Source organism: Delphinapterus leucas, chromosome 8 (assembly GCF_059928025.1).
Source record: "Delphinapterus leucas isolate spDelLeu-1000000601 "Yukka" chromosome 8, BTC_Dleu_Yukka2, whole genome shotgun sequence".
Taxonomy (NCBI): Eukaryota; Metazoa; Chordata; class Mammalia; order Artiodactyla; family Monodontidae; genus Delphinapterus; species Delphinapterus leucas.
In genome coordinates this window covers 78,991,491-79,011,605 of record NC_143136.1, presented here as the reverse complement: position 1 = coordinate 79,011,605, position 20,115 = coordinate 78,991,491, and the positions used below count along the sequence as shown (strand labels likewise).

The 20,115-nt window shown below is 41.2% G+C and overlaps 1 protein-coding gene across 1 annotated transcript in view; it reads right to left on the bottom strand.

The window, feature by feature from the left end:
- NEB (nebulin) overlaps positions 1-20,115 on the bottom strand; it is a 274,540-nt gene that overhangs the window by 24,233 nt on the left and 230,192 nt on the right. Inside the window, exons 130-145 of the mRNA XM_089916822.1 lie at positions 19,797-19,901; positions 18,375-18,479; positions 16,106-16,210; positions 15,319-15,426; positions 13,073-13,177; positions 11,414-11,518; positions 10,868-10,972; positions 10,139-10,243; positions 9,938-10,048; positions 9,110-9,220; positions 8,794-8,895; positions 8,579-8,683; positions 4,143-4,253; positions 3,442-3,546; positions 2,780-2,884; positions 480-584 (exon numbers count right to left, since the gene is read on the bottom strand). Of these exons, the coding sequence (XP_089772948.1) occupies positions 480-584; positions 2,780-2,884; positions 3,442-3,546; positions 4,143-4,253; positions 8,579-8,683; positions 8,794-8,895; positions 9,110-9,220; positions 9,938-10,048; positions 10,139-10,243; positions 10,868-10,972; positions 11,414-11,518; positions 13,073-13,177; positions 15,319-15,426; positions 16,106-16,210; positions 18,375-18,479; positions 19,797-19,901 (1,698 nt within the window). The remainder of the gene's footprint in view (positions 1-479; positions 585-2,779; positions 2,885-3,441; positions 3,547-4,142; positions 4,254-8,578; positions 8,684-8,793; positions 8,896-9,109; positions 9,221-9,937; positions 10,049-10,138; positions 10,244-10,867; positions 10,973-11,413; positions 11,519-13,072; positions 13,178-15,318; positions 15,427-16,105; positions 16,211-18,374; positions 18,480-19,796; positions 19,902-20,115) is intronic.

The following is a 20,115-nucleotide window of genomic DNA, read 5'->3' as shown; positions in this document are numbered from 1 at the left end:
ACTATTTTAGATGCCTCTGCTTACATTTCTAAAATAGGAAATATGTCATGTTGACTTGATATTTTGATAAAAATCCTGATTAAAAGAAAAAAGTCTTCCTTTTGGGGACTGGAGGCTTCCTATTAAGAGAAGAGCAATTCAAAGCCAACAGTAGGTCTGCACAGAGAGAACTTTTCATTCAAAGAAAAATTTATGTTATGTTCAAAATAAATTGTTTCAGTGTTAGGAACAGTTTTCTATGTTCTATGAAAAGGATAGTTGAAATAAAACATATATGGTAAATGTTTACTATTCAGGTCATTTCTTTTTATAATGGAGCCACAGGATTTGTGAGATGGAAAAGATTTTAGTCATCATAATTTAGAGTCCCATCATTCACAACTTTGGGATAACAACAGGCTGGATACTTCTGCGGGTAGAGCTTGTTTTCATCAGCTTGATGGTATATTTGCTGTGTGGTGGGTTTGTGCAGGACTTACCCCACTCTGCATCTGCTGAGACTCTTTGGCAGTGATGTATGTTGGTGTTTCAAAGTCCAACATGGGCTTTCCTCGTTCCTTTTCATACTTTTCTTTGTATTTCACCTAGTTATGAAAAGCTTTATGAGATATGTCTTCTCTGGCCAATCTGTAGACAGACACCAGTTTAGCAATAGTATTTTTAATTGATACATTATGTCCAGTGGGTGGTATCTCATTGCCACTCAAAACAGTTTCCTGTTGTGATTCAGATCCAGTAGCTTTTTGTTTTGGCCTGGTGGGAGAACATCATTACTGTCTGCAAGGCATGGTCAGGATTTGTGTTCAATTCAAGGAGACAAAGGAATCACTGCAGAAGAATCAGCTAAGAGAAGCTGTGAGGCAAGAAAGTGCCTGGGGAAGCTGCCCATAGATAAGGTTGGCCAAGATTTGATGTGTGTAGATGTGAACATTTTAGCCAGAGCCTCAGCCAATATTTCTGATAAAAATCTCCAGTTTTTCTTACATAAGAACTTTTATGAGGGACCTGCGGTCTTGATTTAATAGATAATGCATACAGCTTTAATTATATATCAAAAACTCAACTGAGGTCATGACTGGTCACATATTCAGTGCTGCCAATATAGATTGGTATAAAAATGAAATCCAGGGCTTCCCTGGTGGTGCAGTGGTTGAGAGTCTGCCTGCCGATGCAGGGGACATGGGTTCGTGCCCCGGTCTGGGAAGATCCCACATGCCGTGGAGCGGCTGGGCCTGTGAGCCATGGCCGCTGAGCCTGCGCGTCCAAAAAATGAAATCCAGTTGACTAGTTGTTGACTGACTTACTAACAAACCTGTCATTCTCAAAAAGACCCCAAGGCTATTTTACAAATACAATCTCCTTATCCTCATCACATGTGACCAGGAATAGGGGGAGCCTATAGATATTCCTAATTTACACAGGAGACATTGAAAGACATAGAGACAGAAGTCTGTGTCACACAGCATCTTGATAGCAAAGCCCAATCTCAGCTCTCTTGCTTGTGACAACACATTAAAATAGAGGCCCGGTCAACAGATGAATGGATAAAGAAGATGTGGCAAATATATACAATGGAATATTACTCAGCCATAGAAAGGAACGAAACTGAGTTATTTGTAGTGAGGTGGATGGACCTAGAGACTGTCATACAGAGTGAAGTAAGTCAGAAAGAGAAAAACAAACACCATATGCTAACACATATATATGGAATCTAAAAAAAAAGAAAAGAAAAAAATATGGTCAGAAGAACCTAGGGGCAGGACGGGAATAAAGATGCAGACCTACTAGAGAATGGACTTGAGGATACAGGGAGGGGGAAGGGTAAGCTGTGACAAAGTGAGAGAGTGGCATGGACATATATACACTACCAAACATAAAATAGATAGCTAGTGGGAAGCAGCCGCATAGCAGAGGGAGATCAGCTCGGTGCTTTGTGACCACCTAGAGGGGTGGGATAGGGAGGGTGGGAGGGAGGGAGACACAAGAGGGAAGAGATATGGGGACATACGTATATGTATAGCTGACTCACTCTGTTATAAAGCAGAAACTGACACCATTGTAAAGCAATTATACTCCAATAAAGATGTTAAAAATAAATAAAAAGTAAAAAAAATAAATAAATGAAAGGGATGATGTAGGTATTTTTAAATAAAATAAACACATTTTCAAAAATAAATAAATAAATAAAATAAAATAAAATAGAGGCCCGGGATCATGGGCTGCTTTACAGATGACAGGAGAGCATTTCTAGTAATTTAGACCTCTTGGTTAATGCCCAATGGGGGACCTAAATAGTGTTGAATTTGTGATATAGAAGGTCATGTGACAGCAAGCTCCTTCTCTAAGTTCTTTCCTCTGAGAATCTTAATTATTTTACAAATTTTGCAGTTTCTTCCACACCCAGAGACCACTTAAGTGGTGACCTGAGCATATCACTCCTCTGCTCCAAAGGCTCCCTATCATCCTTAGTAATATTTTCTAAGGGGTCTTTCTCCCTTGTGATGTAATCTTTATGCTATCAGTCCCTGTCAGTACCCTGAATAACACATATTGCATGTCTATGCACTGTTTCTCCAACGTATGTTCACACTGCTCTCATTCATAACAAACATTTGTTTCAACATGTTGCTAAATTCAAAGCCCCTAATATCTTTGGGTATTTTCTCAAGCAATGGTTACTACAGCTATAACTACCATCCTTGGGGGGTAGGGGTGGAATACATCAAAATTTTTTACATTGTAGAATGTGCGTGAAAAAAGTCAGTCTTGGTCAACTTACTACACTCTGTAATTCTGTGGCCTCTTTTAGATGAAGCTGCTCCAGATTGTCGGGTATTGTGTGGTAGTGGCCTTTACTCTTCTCATAGTTTTTCTTGTACTGGTACTGAGGGGAAGGTGGCAAAAAAAGGCACATTGATGGCAAAGCTGCTCAGCATTCCTATTTTTCCTCTTTACATTAGATATTTACACAGCAACAGCACCAAGACCAAATTAAAATTAGCAAACACTACATAGGGGGTTTAAGAAAATGTTTTAAAAGGATGAAGATCCACATTCAGTATTGTCAGTTAATACAAGGATGTAAACACTTAGGTTATATGGCTTATTCAAAGTAGGTTTTAAGGTGCAAAGTTAAACGTGAAAGAAACTATTCCAAATGGTAAGTCTATGTTTTTAGAAGGGGGAAAGGGAGTGGTTACTTGAAAAAAAATTTAAATAGCCCCCAAATAGAAGCATTTTTATATTCTGAGAGGTGTTAGAGTCAGTGGAGAACTGGTAGATTAATGTTGTAATTTGGAAGAATGCACTCAGAGAACAGGAGAGCTTTCTAATAAATGTAGTGCCCCAGTAGCAGAGAAGGAGATGCAAGTGACCTCAGAGAAGGAATTTAGTTGAAAATGGGTGAAACAAGCTGTTTCTGGAGCAAATGATTGAGCTTACAGAACTGGCGAGTTGGCTTGTATTCAAGACATGATTCATTATCAAAGATTCCTTCATGTCAGTCACAGGTTTGTGAAGTTTCTTCAAGTCAGCCTTATACTTAACCTGTACAACAGTAAAGGAAAAAAGGAAATCACATAAATAGGAAATGGAAAATGGTATTAATGGAAACCATAATAAGATGTCCCATCCTGAAACAAGTGCTGGGGATGGCGGTGAAAAACCATACCTCATTCACAATAGCCAGAAAGTGGAAACAATTCAAGTGTCCATCGACAAAGGGATAAACACAGTGTGATGTAAACATACAATGGACTATTATTCAACCATAAGAAAGAAAGAAGTTCTGACACATGCTACAGCAGGGATGAACCTTGAAAACATTATGCTAAATGAAGTGAGCCAGACAAAAAAAGGGACAAATACTGTATGACCCCACTTACATGAATTCTCTAATAGGCAAATTCATAGGGACAGAAAGTAGATTAGAGGTTACCAGGGATTGGTGGGAGGGGGAAATGGAGAGTTATTGCTTAATAGTTACGGAGTTTGTGTTTGGGGTGATGAAAGAGTTTTGGAAATAATAGTGGTAGTTGGACAACATTGTGAATGTAATTAATGCCACCGAATTACATATTTAAAAATAGTTAAAATGGCAAATTTCACATTATATATTTTACCACAGTTAAACAAACACATACCTCACTTGTGAGATTATTAGCATCTTTCATGATTTTGAAGAGCTGGCTGTCTTTTGGATTGTATTTTGGTGTCTTGCCCTTCTCTTTGTTGAAATTTTCTCGGTATTTAATCTAACAGCAAATGCAAAAATCCAAATTATTCCTGAGCATCAATTAATCTGAAGACTGAGGAATGGAGGAAATGTAAATATAAAAGAGTATGTGCTACACATAAAGGGGTCATATAATTTATTATCCAAATTAGGACACTTTTAAGAGTAAAAGCACTATTAATAATTATGTTGGGACAACAGGCAATTGAGAATAAGATCAAGTGATATAGTATTTGTTTTGCTCATTTTTATATTATCCAGAGGTATGAAAGATATTCACCTTTTTTTGATGCAGAATAAAAATGCATGGGAAAAGGCTTCAGGCTAAATTCAAAGAAGTGATCTAATATATTTGATTCAGAACATTTTGGTCCTCTTAACTAGCAAAACCAAAAGCACTTTAGGTCTATCGCCAGGAGTTCCAAGAGGCTTTATAAATTATCAAGAAGGGTGAGAAGTAAGGAAATCTATTAAATCAGGAGATTTATTGTTATGTACTTTCGCTATATCATTTAAATTGTTTTTTAATTGGCAAAAAAATTGGCATAACTTCTGAGTAAAAGAAGCACAGAATTTGGGGGTTAATGGCTTCGGTATGATTTCAGGCTAGAAGAAGGAAAGAAGTGAGATAACTTTAGTATAATGAGAAAAATAAGATTAAATATACTTGCAGGATACATAAAAGTAAGAATACACAAAGGACAAAATAACTTCAATTTAAAAAATAAGCACAATGCCTGGCACTAATAGTTGCTCAATAAATGTGATCTGATTGATGAAAGAAAGAGACAGTCATAATGCCTAGGTAAAATAGCTAAAGATGACGATTTACTTATAGGGATATTCAACAGAATAAACTGAAAGTGACAGAAACATTTCCTTATTTAAAAACTGACTGATGCCTTTGTCACTAGGATTAATCCAGAAGTAGAACTCTACTAGTTACTCACTCTAGGAGCAAAGAAAAATGAGCTATTTCTAGAAGTTAGCCAGCTGAAAGGGCAATATTTGATGCTCCGGGACGCCTAGAGTTTCTGTTATTGGTAAGATGAAAGACTCGCTCATTCAAAGTTATTAGCACACCAGGATCTGGTCACCAGATATTTCACACTGTAGGCATTTAAAATCAGTACCCCTCATGCTTCATCACTTTACTTCCCCACAACTTTACACATCCAGCACAACAGGAACAAAAGGAGACCACTCAAATGCTAAGAACAATGAAATCTGCCACATCAGAGAAAAAGCATTCACCGTGCTGAGGCTCATTTATTTTGAATAAATCTCCAGTGGAAATGTGTTGACAAAATAAGCATGCAGAACAGTACAGCACGATGCAGGCACACTGAGCCAGACACACAATGGAGGAAGCAGAAAACATAACAGGAAAACACAATGTGAATAAATGCTACAATGGCTCTTCTCTGAAAGGAAGTTCACTCCCCAAAGAAAGAAATGCAAAGCCTGCTAAGGAAAGTCAGACGTGGTGAGTTGTCTGAACCAAGAGAAAACTTTTCCTAAGGATATAGAAACCCATAAGACTAGGGCTGATCCCAAGAGCAGTGAAACAAGGAAAAAGCAAAGTAAACTAGATGTGCAGAGTCAGACTGGGGAAGGGATGATGCAAAGGCCCATCTCTGATGAGAATAAAATCCATTTCTTTTAGAAGAATGCTAAAAATCCTCCATCTTTTAGAAAATAACTCATTTCTGAGAAAATATTTGAAGAGCAGCTTTCTACTGGTCTCATTTCAGTTCTTTTCTGTTAATTTTAAGTAGATTTAAATTTCTAACTTTTTAATTAAAAAAAAAAAAGTTGTGCCTCCTCTTTCCACAAGAAGGCCCCAAGCAAGTGCAGGTGAGCACAACTGCTGCTGGGAATCTGAGCCAACACGCTCGACCTTCCTTTTTGACTGGATCTTAAGAACTACTATATTTTGCGTGATAAGGACACACATCAGATTCAGGACTCCAAGAATTCTTAGAAAGGTGTGGGATTAGGCAGGAAGTACAGTAAAACCACATTCACGTGGCATATGGAATGGAAAAGCCTTCTTTTTCTTGTTTACCAGGGAAGTGAGAGGCCACCATGCAATGCCGTGTATCAGCAAACGGCAATACCAGTGTCCATGACCCCAAAGGGCTCAGATAGTGTGAGAAAACGAGGTTTCCGATCAATTATTCTTTCAAAGTTCAATTAAATTTAAAGATCTAACATCCAGTTGTTCTGCTCCTTTTCAGGGACTTGAACTGTATATTGGTGCTTCTAAAGACTGAAGAGCAGGTCCAAGAATTAGAATGTTTCTTGCCACTGAGACTGTAAAACAGGGTGAAAGCTATGAGCGAAAACATTTTGAGCAGTTTATACTGTTGATTCAGAGTATGTCTGAACTGAGAGGCTGTATTAAACGCCAGTCTTAAATGTATTAAACACCAGCAATGGTAATCAGCAGAGGCTGTCTTTGTGTGGTTGCAGATGAGATTCTCAGTCTGTTTTCATCTTTGGATTGGTGTCAGCAGCCTAAAGAAGTTAGGAGGCCATCTCCAAATCTACTCTACCTTCCTGTTCCAAAGGCATGTTCCAGAGGGAAAGTTTCATGCAGCAAAAGACAGGTGTGTGCAAAAGTATATCCTTTGACAAATTTCCACAGCATTCTACACGTTCCAACACAAAACCAACAGAAAAGAGTGCGACTTGGTCAGTCCCCTGACCAAGGCTAAGAAGATAGGTGAGAGAAAGAGGAAGACAGATATATGGGATCACTGATGCCAGTCTTACATCACTGATGAGCACATTAGTTTTCTTAAGCTGCCTCATCATAGGGGTGTCATAAGATGCGGCGCCGTGCCCGTACCCTCTCCTTTGGCCTTTGACGTATTCTGCCTAGAGTACCAGCAAGACAGCAAAGTCAGAACGGGGAGGGCCCACACAGAGGAGAAGTCTCCTTGGACCAGGGGCCGCACCATGAAGCTGTCAATCCTGAGGCAAGCCTTTCCCAGGAAGTAAACCCAGGAAAGGGAGCTCATAAAACGATCTGGTTGGGACTCATTCTCCACATCATAGGATTCACTTGGGGTTAGAAATACAGGTCTCTCTCGGGCTTCCCTGGTGGCACAGTGGTTGAGAGTCTGCCTACCGATACAGGGGACACAGGTTCGTGCCCCAGTCCGGGAAGATCCCACGTGCCGCGGAGCGGCTGGGCCTGTGAGCCATGGCCGCTGAGCCTGCGCGTCCGGAGCCTGTGCTCCGCAGCGGGAGAGGCCACAACAGTGAGAGGCCCGCGTACCAAAAAAAAAAAAAAAAAAAGAAATACAGGCCTCTATTTGTAAAACCGGTAAAGTCTTCAAAATTTCAACCTGTTTTTAACTTGCTAATGGTATGACCTTGGAGATTTAAAAACATACTAAAAATTTTTACATTGAAAAGTTCATGTTACATTTCATTATTCTTAGAGATTCCACTGTTTCTTGCTGGTGATTTCATATCTTGGTTTCAAGTACTTATACAATTCCAATAACTTATAATAAAAATACCACACAGGAGTTTTAAATTCAAAAACTTTTTAAAAATAGTATTTGCTTGTCCTCAGTCATCTGAACTTTTCGTCTCCTCATAACTCCCTCCTGTTTTGTCACTTGATGTTACTTGTATCTTCCAAAAGATTGGGATCCCACATTTGGCATTGCTGAAAGTCATACATACAACCACCAAAGGTATCCTAAACGTATTTCTTCAAACAAATACTTGAGAAAACAGACAATGAAAAGAAGGTAGGATCTTTGAATTGGAGAAGAGATAAGATATTCCTGAGCTCATCTTTTGGGACTAAAACTTGCTCTCTGGAAGATCTGGTGGTTGATCATGGGGTCTCTGATCTAAAGTCTGAAAACTTGTCATAACTCAGGAGTATTCTAGATAATTGGTCTCACAAGGGAAATTAGGTAATGGGGCAATCAAGTTTGGACACATTCCTAAGTCCATCTACTCAATAATATGAAATCTGCTAGAATTAGGCATTCCCCCTCAGCTCCCTGTACATACCTCGATCAAACACTTACAACCCCAAACTCTAATTATTTAGCCATAGACATATAGTCTGAGGACATCTACTGCCTCTAGTTTCTAGCCCAGGCATTCAATATATGTTTGCTGAATGAAAAACTAAAAGTGACTGCATCTGATATAACTTTTCAAAGCTTTTCGTGATATCATTTTCAAAGCTCCGGAGTGCTGCAGTATCTCTCTGGTTGCTAATACCGCACTTTCATTCTGGGAATCACTTCTTCCTGCAAGGTCTTTAAACATCCCCTCACATCAGAGCTGCTGCTCGCCCATCTGTGTTACCTGGCTGCTCAGCTTGGCTGCCTTCTTGGCCATTTCAATGTCTGGGCGCCCAAGCATGCTTAGCCCGTGGCTGCCTTCCTTGCGGTGCTTGGCTCTGTACTCCACCTGCATCAAAGAAAACCAGAATGGGCACCATGTTCTAGGTGGCCAGTGACCACCAACTACTTGTTTGCAGTGACCACTTGGGACTGGGTACCTTCTAAACACACCCTTACCTCGCTGGCCTGTTTGGCTGCCTGCGTGGCCTTCTTGATGTCTGGCCGATCGGCCACTGTTGTGTAATGCAGGTTTTCTTTAGCATCTTTTTTGTAAGCGACCTTTATTTGGAAAAAGAAAACATTTGCTCACTTGAGAGATACGCTATCTTTCTGAAAGGAACCTTTTATTAAAACCAAATCAACCCCACTACCGTATTTTTTAGACCACCAGATATAGAAATTAGGGTGACCACTCACTGGACCCAGCCCAGCATATACCGATGTGGGATCCACCAGCTCAAGTGGCCCCCTGCGAGTGAGAGGAGAAACTTACATTACTCTGCTTCTTGGCCACCTCCATAGCGTGTTTCACTTCTGGGGGCTCCAGCATGATGGAGTAGTTGGATTTTCCTTTCTCCTTGACAAACTTCTTCTTGTAATTTGTCTAAAAAGAGCCAGAATTACTTATGTGAGCAGAGGAAGCTGGGAACAGAATTGTTTTACTTGAAGAACTATGAGAAGATCTTGAGGAAAATCCGTGGCTCTCCATTTTGGTGTCATTTTGGAACTGGGGTCTCTGATAACATATTCTAGTTCTTCCCTGTCATTTCTGTCCTGGAACCTGTCATTGAACCACACACCAGTCTTTGGAGAACTGATGACAAGCAAATTAAACTCTTTCATTGACCATTTCTACCTTTTTAAAATAAATGGAACCACACAGGGCTCATAAAATATAATACCATGATTATTAAAGCATTATCCGTAAGGATGTAGTGGGCAGAGATTACTGAGATACAAAGAGGTGACTTTACTTCTCTAAAATTGTTCAGCAGTTTAAGGAGAGGGGAGATGATGGGAGAGGCTGATCTTTACTATCAATGCTCCCTCCCTTTATTACCACTAGGTTAGTGGCATCTTATATTGCTAGACAATACATCCTATGGCCAAACCCACATCTGCCACAGTTGCCGTAATTGGAAAGCCAATAAGTATTGAGTTGTCTTTTAAACCAGCGTTCAAAATTCACATATAGGTACTGATGGTAAGAGTGAAGTAACGCAAAGGAAAGTGTAAGCAAAAATGCCGCTTACAGTCTTTTGCTGGATTCTAAGGTAAAGTGCCATTGCTGTTGCCAAGAGTCCTGGGGCTGGTCACTTACATCACTGACGTTCCTGGTCACTTCCTTGACATGAACGGTGTCCCGGGTCTCCGGCAGTGTTGTGTATGAGCCCTGAGCCAAGTGCTTCTTCACATGCTGCTTGTACTTGTTCTGAGGGAAAGCACAGAGAGCTTGTTTAAATGTCTGCCTGGGGCATCAGCCCAAGACGAAAGGCAAGCCTATGGGGTGCTGGAGGGTTACCTCGGACACCAGATTGCTGACTGTCTTTGCCAGGAGGATCTGAGGCGTATCGGGCACGGCATGGTAGGTTCCTCTTTCCTTGACATGTTTCTGTTTGTATTTCAGCTGCAGGGGTGAAAAAAGCATTTCTTCAGCTCCTCTGACTCTCCTGCATATTTTTATTAAGCTCCCAAGTTACTAAATAGAGCTGGGAGAATAGCATCATTGACGGAGTAGAATCATTAAACTCAGTAAAAGATCTCATGTTTGGAAATCTTGGGAAATATCAAAAAAGGATTTTCTTTATCTCATGCAAGTTGAGGCTTTAATAACAATCAGAATGAATCTTACGATGAATCTTTATACATACAGCGTTAGTTCACAGCACTTTTAAATATGTCATTGGACCCTCCCGTAAACCCTGGGAGGCATTATTATTCCTCCTTTCCAGATGAGGAAACACAGGAAGCATAGGAAGCGTATGACCCCACAGAAATGAATACGTTTCCTTATAGAGTCCAACCAGGCCTTCAGAGTCCCCACTGCGGCGTGTGGATTATCTTGAGGTGCAGTATAGATCAGGAGAGGCCACCTGGCTGTAACAGCTTCCCACTGCTGCCGCTCTGCTCTGCCAAGTCAGTGGTGTCGACATGGGCAGCAGCCTCCTCTGTGCTGCGGACCCCTGGGCACTGGGCTGCAGAAGACAGCCCTGAGTGAGGTTAGGCCTCTTGGAAGGGACTGAATACTTACATCACTTTCTATTATAGAATTCTTCAGGGCCAGCACCATGTCTTTATCATCAGTGACAGAAAGCTTGCAACCTTTGAGGAACTCCCGGTCCAGCTTGTATTCAAACTGTAACAGAAGAAAGACAGAGGAAGATGGGAAAGGGTGACAGGCACAGGAGGAAGCCGGTATTTGGTTGAATTTGTAGGGAGTCCTCTTCTTAAGGGCACTATGGGGATTTGCTACCAGGATGGGGGCAGGGGCTTCCTGCTGGGCCCACTGAAAGCTGGGTTCCTCCTTTCTAGCCCCGAGGCCAGGACAAAGCCCTCCTGGCCCTCCCCCGCCTCCCTCAGGACTCTGAGCCATTAGTGTTTGGGCCCAGCCACGGGAGACCAGGCTCTGTGGCCAGGTCTGCTTCCTGAGCTTGCCTTCCACACCTTACAACCCTCCTGTCCTTCTTGGATCTCAAATGAGCTAGGGTTAACACCTGTGACAGTGGTTATTATGAATAAAGATAAATTTTTCTGTCTCAGGTATGTCATGCAGTTCTGACTGCCTCTCTTATCTCACATCGCTTTGCTGTAGGGATGACTTGGCGGCCTGGATGAAGTCCGGTCGGTCAGGGGTCCATCTCCAGTGGGCTTTGTTGGCTTCATACTGCTTCTTGTAATCCAGCTGTTTTTAACAAGACAAAAACAAGTCACTTCATTCAGTGGCCTGAATTCACAACCGCACACGTTGCACAGAGAGACTCATCTTGCATTTTAACATGTAACAAGTCATGGTTCTTTATGCAAGAGAGAGCCCCAAGTAAAATTTCTGTACAATGGATGCAACTAGTTGGCCACTCAAGTTGTCCTCTTGTGGGACCCTCTGGCCTCAAAATAGGGGCTAAAATTTTTAAAGGCTCCTGGCGAAACAACTCTTCAAACTCACTCTGCCAGTGCAGTCTAATCATTTTCAGAGTCAAGTACTTTTAATTTCTAACTAAATTCAAACTTTTAAAAAAAGTATTAAACACTTGCAGTATTTATTTCATTCCAGGCACTTTTCAAAGTGCTTTATATATATGTATATTAACTCATTTACTCTTTAGCACAACTATATGAAATCAGCAGCTGAGGAACTGCCTAGAAGGGCTAAGTAAGCTGCCCAGGTGAGACAGCTAGTGAACAGTGGAGCTGGGTTTCAAACCTGGGCAGCCAGGCATCAGAGGTGCTTGTGGACTTGCTAGACTTGCATCTGAGCTGGAGAACTGGCTGCCTTGGGCTGAACCTGAGGCACAGAAGTGAGTGTCCTTGGGAAGAGCCCTCATCATGAGGCACATTTCTTTCCTCGCTCTTTTTCTTTCTCCTTTTTTTGGTCAAGGTATAATTGGTATACAATAAGATAACATGTTTTATAAGTTAAAAATTGATCCAACTTTTCCCCATTCTATTGTGAAAATTTTCAGATGCATGAGGAGTTGCATGAATCTTACAGAGAATACCCATACACCCAGCACCTAGATTCTACAACGTACATTTTACTGCATTTGCTTCGTCCCACATCAGTCCTGCTACCCATCCCTCTGTCCATCCCCAGGACACCTGTACGATACCTGCCAGTCCCTAAAGGCATTTCAGTTTGCTGGCCCTAATAAATATAAGTTCTCTGTAGCACTAGTAGGCACTAGTTGGGTTTTACAATATTTCATTATATAACCATTTATATATATTTTAAGAAGTCGATACTCATTTAAATGCACAAAAATGTTTCTGTGGTTGAGGCTTTAAGATGCCCCATCACAAAGAAATGAGTCAGCGCAGGGAGATGTGAACAGGAGGAAGGTCTAGGCCAACTCCTGACAGCACCAAGCAGCTCAAGTGTTCTCTTTTTTTTTTTCAGGAGAAGTAAGCTCTAGAGTTTGTGGCAGGAGAAGAACATAGAGACCGGAGACACTGTCGAAAATGTAACCTTCATTTCAGAATTAAATCCCCCATTTTTCAGCATCCTAACATGGAGGCTGAGGGGGTATAACATCCGTGGGCCGTCCTTGCTCTTCCCCACTGTCCTCTGTAAGAACCATGGGCAGCATTTAGGGGTCAGTGTTATCACTCATGCTCTGGGGCCCAACCCTTGATCTGGACTCACTAGAACTCAATCACTTGAAAAGATGTCAAAAGAGGCCATGCGCCCTACAGAAGCTGATGAACCCCTCTTAGGCTTGGGGACGTTTCTGGAACTTACATTGGTGTTGACTTTGTAGGCATCCTTGGCTGCTTTGATATGAACAGCATCAGGCTCAATGGTACAGGTGGACTTAGTTCTCTGGTAAACTTCTTTGTATTTCAGCTGTGGGAGGAAACACAGATCAATTTTTTTTTTTTATAGCAGCCCACAAGTATCTTAAAAAACAAAAAATTAAAACCATAATATAGTACATGATACTCCTTAAGACTGAATCGGTCTGTTGTGAAGAAGGGATGCAGCCGTGCAGCTATGTGACACGCACCATCCTGTCTCAGATCTTAAAACCAACTCCCCAGGACACATTGTGTATGTTCACCAGTGTCACCATAGAACTTATGTCCTCTGAACTTGTGCTGAAAGGGGCAGCTGGACAGCTATCCATGTGTGTTTTCCTGTCCCCAAATCAGAAACTCCTGAGTTCAGGACATCTTGAAAACTGTTGATGGAAGAGAAGCCTTCCCCCATTGGCTCACCCAGATGGGATCAGGCTTGCCCTTCTTCCATGTCCCTACAGTTGTAGCTGCTATCATGTCGTGTTATAATTATTTATCTGTCTATTCTTTCCATTGAGCTGAATCCCTTGCGGGCAAAGATTGTGTATCATTCATCACCTCATTCCTAGCATCAGGCACTTAGGAACCCAATAAATATTTGATGAATGAATGAACTGATGGATGAATGCTGTCATCACTACTGTCATTGCTAGAGCCATCGCTGGTAAGTTTGGGCATGTGTGGGTTTGAATGGGAGGGGGAGAAAAGGGAAGGCTTAGCCTCTTTGAGCCCAACTGGTCATTTTTTCACGTCTAGCCTGGAATTTCTAGCTTCACCCACTTTTGCTCCTTTTAAATTTCAGGGCCCTGGGACTCCACCTGGGACTTCTCACTAGTTATTGGGGAAGGATCTTAGGTCTTACTATGACTGAGTAAAACTGTTCTACGGAAGCCATAGTAGCGCTTACTAAACTTGCCTGATCATAAAAATCACAATTTTCTGTGCTTCACCATAGATGTAGTAAATCAGTAGCTTTAGGGGACTGACTTGGAAATTCATATTTTTCATCAACATCTCAGGTTATTGTTACAATCAGAAATTTAGGGAAGTGGATATAGAATTGCTTCATCTTTCTACACTGAGAGGGAATGGGCTGCTCCACATAAGGGATCTACCTTATAGATGTTTATGAATACCCGACGTTTATGTCCAAAGTGTCAAAATTTATTTTAACATAAAGAATATAAAAAATGTTTTTTAAACGATTTATACATTTCTGCCTTCATAAACAGTGCACTGATGTATTTAGCATTTTTCTTGGCAACTTAGAGTCAATAGTGTGAACCCATTTGTTTAGCTACCAAAGAATTCCTGAGCACCAGCCTCAGTCAAGGCTTTGGGGTAGGGATTCCATAGTTGCCTTCATTATTCTTTATGGTGCCCATATAGCCATTAAAATATTTAATCTAAGGGCCTCCCTGGTGGCGCAGTGGTTGAGAGTCCGCCTGCCGATGCAGGGGACACGGGTTCGTGCCCCGGTCCAGGAAGATCCCACATGCCGCGGAGCGGCTGGGCCCGTGAGCCATGGCCACTGAGCCTGTGCTCCGCAACGGGAGAGGCCACAACAGTGAGAGTCCCGTGTACCGGGAAAAAAAAAAAAAAAAAAATATATATATATATATATATATATATTTAATCTATTTTTTAACCAATATTATGATAGTTTTCCACCATAGAATCTAGCTATATATATGAAAATATATGAATATAATTTCTCCTCAAATTCAGAGTATTAGAATTTAATGGCTACCTTTTCCTCTTAGCCAAGACAAAACTTATAGAGTATTAATAGAGTTTATGGCACACTGCATTTTTCAGACTGGTCTGGAAGCTTCTACTCTAGCCTCTTAGAACCCATCCACTCTGCCGTGAGACGGCCAAACCACACGGAAAGGCCACGTACAGGGGCTCCTGTCTATACAGTGGCTGAGCTCCCAGCCCAGCCGTGATCGGGCGCCAGCTCTGGGAGTGAGCCTTCTTGCCTGAGCTGCAGCGCGTGGGGTAGAGCATCCACTCAACTGTGCCCACTCAGCTCACAGAACTGTGAGCCAAAAAAGCATGACTGCTGTCTCAGACCACTACATTTAGAGTGATTGTTACACAGGAATAGATAAGTGGACCTGGGTCTGTTACATCACATTACAAAGAGGCCAAAGTGAGAGGGGCTGCAAAGCCGTCCTAGTAACTTACATCACTGACTTCATCTTTGACCTTTTGGACATGCAGCAACATGGGGGTGTCGTGGATTGTGGTGTAGCCTCTGGGTCTGGCCTTGTTGTATTCCAACTTATACAGTATCTGAAGGAGATGAAAAGGCAGAAAGAGACAACTTTATGTATCTCAATTGACATTGTAACATAATGTAAACATATAAAGGCAACATTGCTGTTGTTGTCATTGAGTGTATATAAAGGAAAGAGAATTCCATAAACTCAACAGGTGCTTTCATGCTTTCTGCTAAGGCTCCAGTGCCTCTACAATGGGGTGTCTGTCAAGTTGGTTGGAACAATTCTTTACTGTAAAAGAAGAGTCCTGAGCATAGTAGGACACTTATTGTCCCTGCCTCCCTCCCTCTAAATGGCAGTAGAATCTTCCAAACAGGGACTTCCCTGGTGGGGCAGTGGTTAACAATCTGCCTGCAAACGTAGGGGACACAGGTTCGATCCCTGGTCCAGGAAGATCCCACAAGCCCGCGTGCCACAACTACTGAGCCCATGTGCTGCAACTACTGAAGCCCGCGCACCTAGAGCCCGTGCTCCACAACAAGAGAAGCCACCGCAGTGAGAAGCCCACACACCATAACGAAGAGTAGCCCCCGCTCACTGCAACTAGAGAAAGCCCGGGCGCAGCAACAAAGACCTAATGCAGCCAAAAAAAAAAAAAACTTTTCCAAACATTGTGGCCATCTAAAATGCCCCTCCACATTTGCAAGTGCCCCCCCAAGGCCAAAAATCCATTCAGTGTTTCTTGTACTTACATCACTGATTTGTTTGTTGACTTTTGTAGTACGTAGGTGTTCTGGAGTATCCACAACTGAGGTAAACTTGTCCTTTGTTTTTTCATAATTTTTCCTGTACTTGATCTAAATTGTAGAGGAAAAGAACAAGTTAACTTGAAGTAGGAGAGAGGGCTTTCAGGGACTCTAGTTTTCCTCTTGAGAGAGTCCCACGGCAAAGAGTAGGATTGTTATATAAGCCATAGGTGTGCGGGATGATGCCATGCTTTCTTAACTGGAAATGTTTATATAAATCTGTATTTGATAGCAATAGTGTAATAGAGTGAGCAAATAATAATAATAATAAATATTTTCCATATGTTTTATCCACGTGGAAACTGAGGCCCAGAGAGGTTAAGAGTATGAGCTAAGGGCAAATATAGAGTGAATCTCAGAGCCAGGACTAGACCCATGCTCTCTGGACTCTGGCAAGTAATGATTCGCTCACAATATGCTACATCGAATACATATGATCTCTTAAGTATGTTTCCATATCAAAGATGGAACAGATAAAAAAATAAATACATACACTTTGAAGTAGTTATTTTTAAAGACATTCATTTTTGAAATTTTCAAGTCATGATTTTTTTTTTTTCATGCACATAAGCGGTTTCAAGCAGTACAGACAGAGAGCACAGCAAAATTCCATGCACAACTATCTGATGATCATATCGGGACCAAGGTAAAAGCTCAGGCAAACAGCATGTTCATAGGAAGACCTCATCCTCCTCATTTCATGTGTTGATCTGATGTCAAACTAAAGTGATAAAACAAGTTACTAATACAAAAGCCTGATTAAAAACTTTCTTTGCGTGTGGGAACAATGGCCTTTTATTAACATCGTATCTGGTAGTTAAGCAATTATCAATGTCTTTTGCTGCTTCAAATTTACCTTCCAGCGTATGACAGGAAGGTGGTGGTGTGTGCTTCGGTTGACCTTGCAGGAAGGCAAGGTGATCAGCAGTGCTGTTAACAAGGGAGTGTGAGGACAGATGTGCTGGAAATAACCTAGCAAATTCAGCATCAAACTCAAGAGGGGCCATGAATGTGCACGATATTCAAAGAGCTGCGCTGTCATCCTCATCTCTCCAAAATGGTACAGCGTAGTCATTATTGAGCAATGGACACTTTAGATGAAAACATTAAATAGTCACATCTTTTAAATACTGTCAAATTTACTTAACATCCTCAATCTCTAAGAAATCTACTTCTTTGGGGCAAATATTGAAAAACATAAAGTTATACCAATTTGGAAAAGTTTGAAAAACTTTGAAATAGTCTCAGTTAATATTACTTGGAATTCCAAAAGTGTCAGAAGACCTACAGATGTTGGCTGCTACAGCACCACACTTGGTCACATCCAGAGTTCATTTACAGGCAGTGAATATTTATGCAGCTTTGTCATGTGAAACCAGCTTGGTCAGGGGGCCAGGGAAGGAAATCAGGGGAAGCATAGAAGTGAATGCCCCCAAGGCTTCTAAATCTCTTCTTCGCATCACATCAGACATTACCTGGCTCCACATGTGTGTGTTGTAGAGGGCAGTCAACATATCTGGACGCAGAATTTCATTACATCCTTGTTTCAGAAGCATCTTGGCACTAGATTTATATTTTCTCTGTTCATGCAAAGAGCAGTGAAGCACAAAAGAGACTTGTGAAGACGGAAAAGAACATAGCTCTATATCCTGATCACCTCTGAGTGAAGAGATGTAGGCACACACACTTTGTGCTCTCACGTGTATGTGTGGGTGAAGACACCAAATGCATTAAAATGCCAAGCAGGGTGATGTGATATTTGCAGTTGACCATCCACTGCCCTTGTGAATGGGGAATAATAGGGCCAGTCCCACCAAAATTGCCTTATAGAAAAGGTGACATCATTGAAATAGAAAAACACAGTAAGGAGTTCTGTCTTCTTTCCTTCTGTTAATTTGTTTCTTTGTTTCTGCGTTTGCACCTTAATTCACACTTTACAACTACAGTTTACACACAGGCCCTCCTGAAGGATGAAGGGTGTGAGGACCCAGCTGCACATCTCATGTTCACCACAGCACACGTGAGGACACAGAGCATGGACTGGCACACTCAAAGAGCTCGTGGGCTCTTTGGGTGGCTAGACAGATAATTTGGAACAGAACATCCCAATATCATAGGCAGAACCTATGACATCCTTGCAGCAGACGGGACGACATCTCATGAGAAACTTGGAGCACAGTCCTGCTTGGCCGTCCAGGCGGCCCCATCACAGTACCTGACTGATCTGGTCGCCTGCGATCTTAGCCAGCAGATGTCTAGGCTCATCGACTACCAGGTGGTATTTATCTTTCCGCTGCTCATAATCAGCTCTGTATTTTTTCTGCTCAAACATCATATCAAATTATAGCAAGAGTACAACAACTTCAAGGCTATACACAAATGTCCCAAGATACTTCATACTTCAGAGAGCCAGAAAAATGTCCTTTCTAGAGGTGGGCTCCCAAAGCATTCAGGGTAATGAAAATAGGGAGGTGAACAGAATTAAGCAAAGGAAGATGGCCTGGAGAAGGCTGGGGCTTGGACTAGATTAGTTATAACATCAAAATTGAAATACCTTGTACCTAAACATGTTCCATCTTTACATATGATATTAGCAACGTTAAGTTTTATGACATCTTAAATTGTATTTAAAATAAGGCGCTGACAAGCTACAGGTTTACTACTTTAGGCTGTGAGAGTCAAAAGGTAATGGACACATTCTAATATGCTAGTTAATTTATTTGATTATAAAAGAGACCTGGAAATCCTTCGTGAATTAGAAAAATAGAAACAAAATATATCAAGACTGTCTTCCTAGGAACCTACCAACAGTAATTCTTCAGAGTCATCCCACCTGGAAATCTACTGAAAATAAACTAAATCAAATTTATAAACAACAAAAAAGTTATATATTGAAATAAATATACCATTGGCTACATTTTCATCTTCTGACACATTTTACTAATTTTCTAACTTTGTTTTTGAATTTATGTAAATCTGTGGAAAATACAAAGATAGGAAATTAAATGTAAAAACCATCCATCCACACATTAATTCATAGCTTGCTTCTTTCATCATTTTAAGCTAAATTTACCTTAAACTATTGCAAAGACAGTTCCAGGAAAAACTGGGTAGAAGGTAAAGGAATATTCTGAGTGCAAATGGACACTTCTCTGCACCAATGTATGAGTCACAATGGCAATACATTTGAAGGCGTGAATCACAACTACCCCCTGAGGGCTGCCATTTCTGTGCCCTGGTAAGGGATACTAAGTTAACTTTGAACTTCTGGGTCTTCCAACTCTACACAGAATCCTATACCCTCCCTGTTGAAGGGAGTTCAGCTGAGAGTCAACAAAATCCTTTACCTCTTTGCTCTCATCACCCAAAGGGCTGTGCTGCCCTGTGCTAGTGCGAGCAGAGGCTGTGCTGGCTGTGGGGACCTCACTCCACTCTGGACAGCCCCTTCCTTTGTTCTTATTCATGCTTTTGGCAGAGCTCATCAGACAGTGATATTATAAGAGCCTTCCCAATGCGTAATCTTGAATCAACACTAAAATGGCTTTCCTGTCATTTTAGGTATTGGGTTTTAATCAAACGTCATTTATAGACTTCTTAAAGGACGCTAATAGGCTCAATTGGATCAGGTCATACATACCTCATTCATCAACTGAGTTGCAAACTTGAAATGCCTGTTGATTGGACAATCAGCAACATACTTGAAATCTGACTTCGTCCTTTCAAATACCTCTTTATACTTATACTAGAGAAAATAGAACATGGTTACTTGATAGCATCTGTGATTATCTTAAGAATGAGACATGCCATTTATTGTATACAATTGTGATTAATTCATTCATAGAGATAACAAGTAATTACTGAACACACTCTGGCTCCCAAGGCAATGGGAGCCCAACCCACCTCAATGTCTTAAAAACTAGCCCCCAAATACATACTTTCATTGAATGGATGTCAAA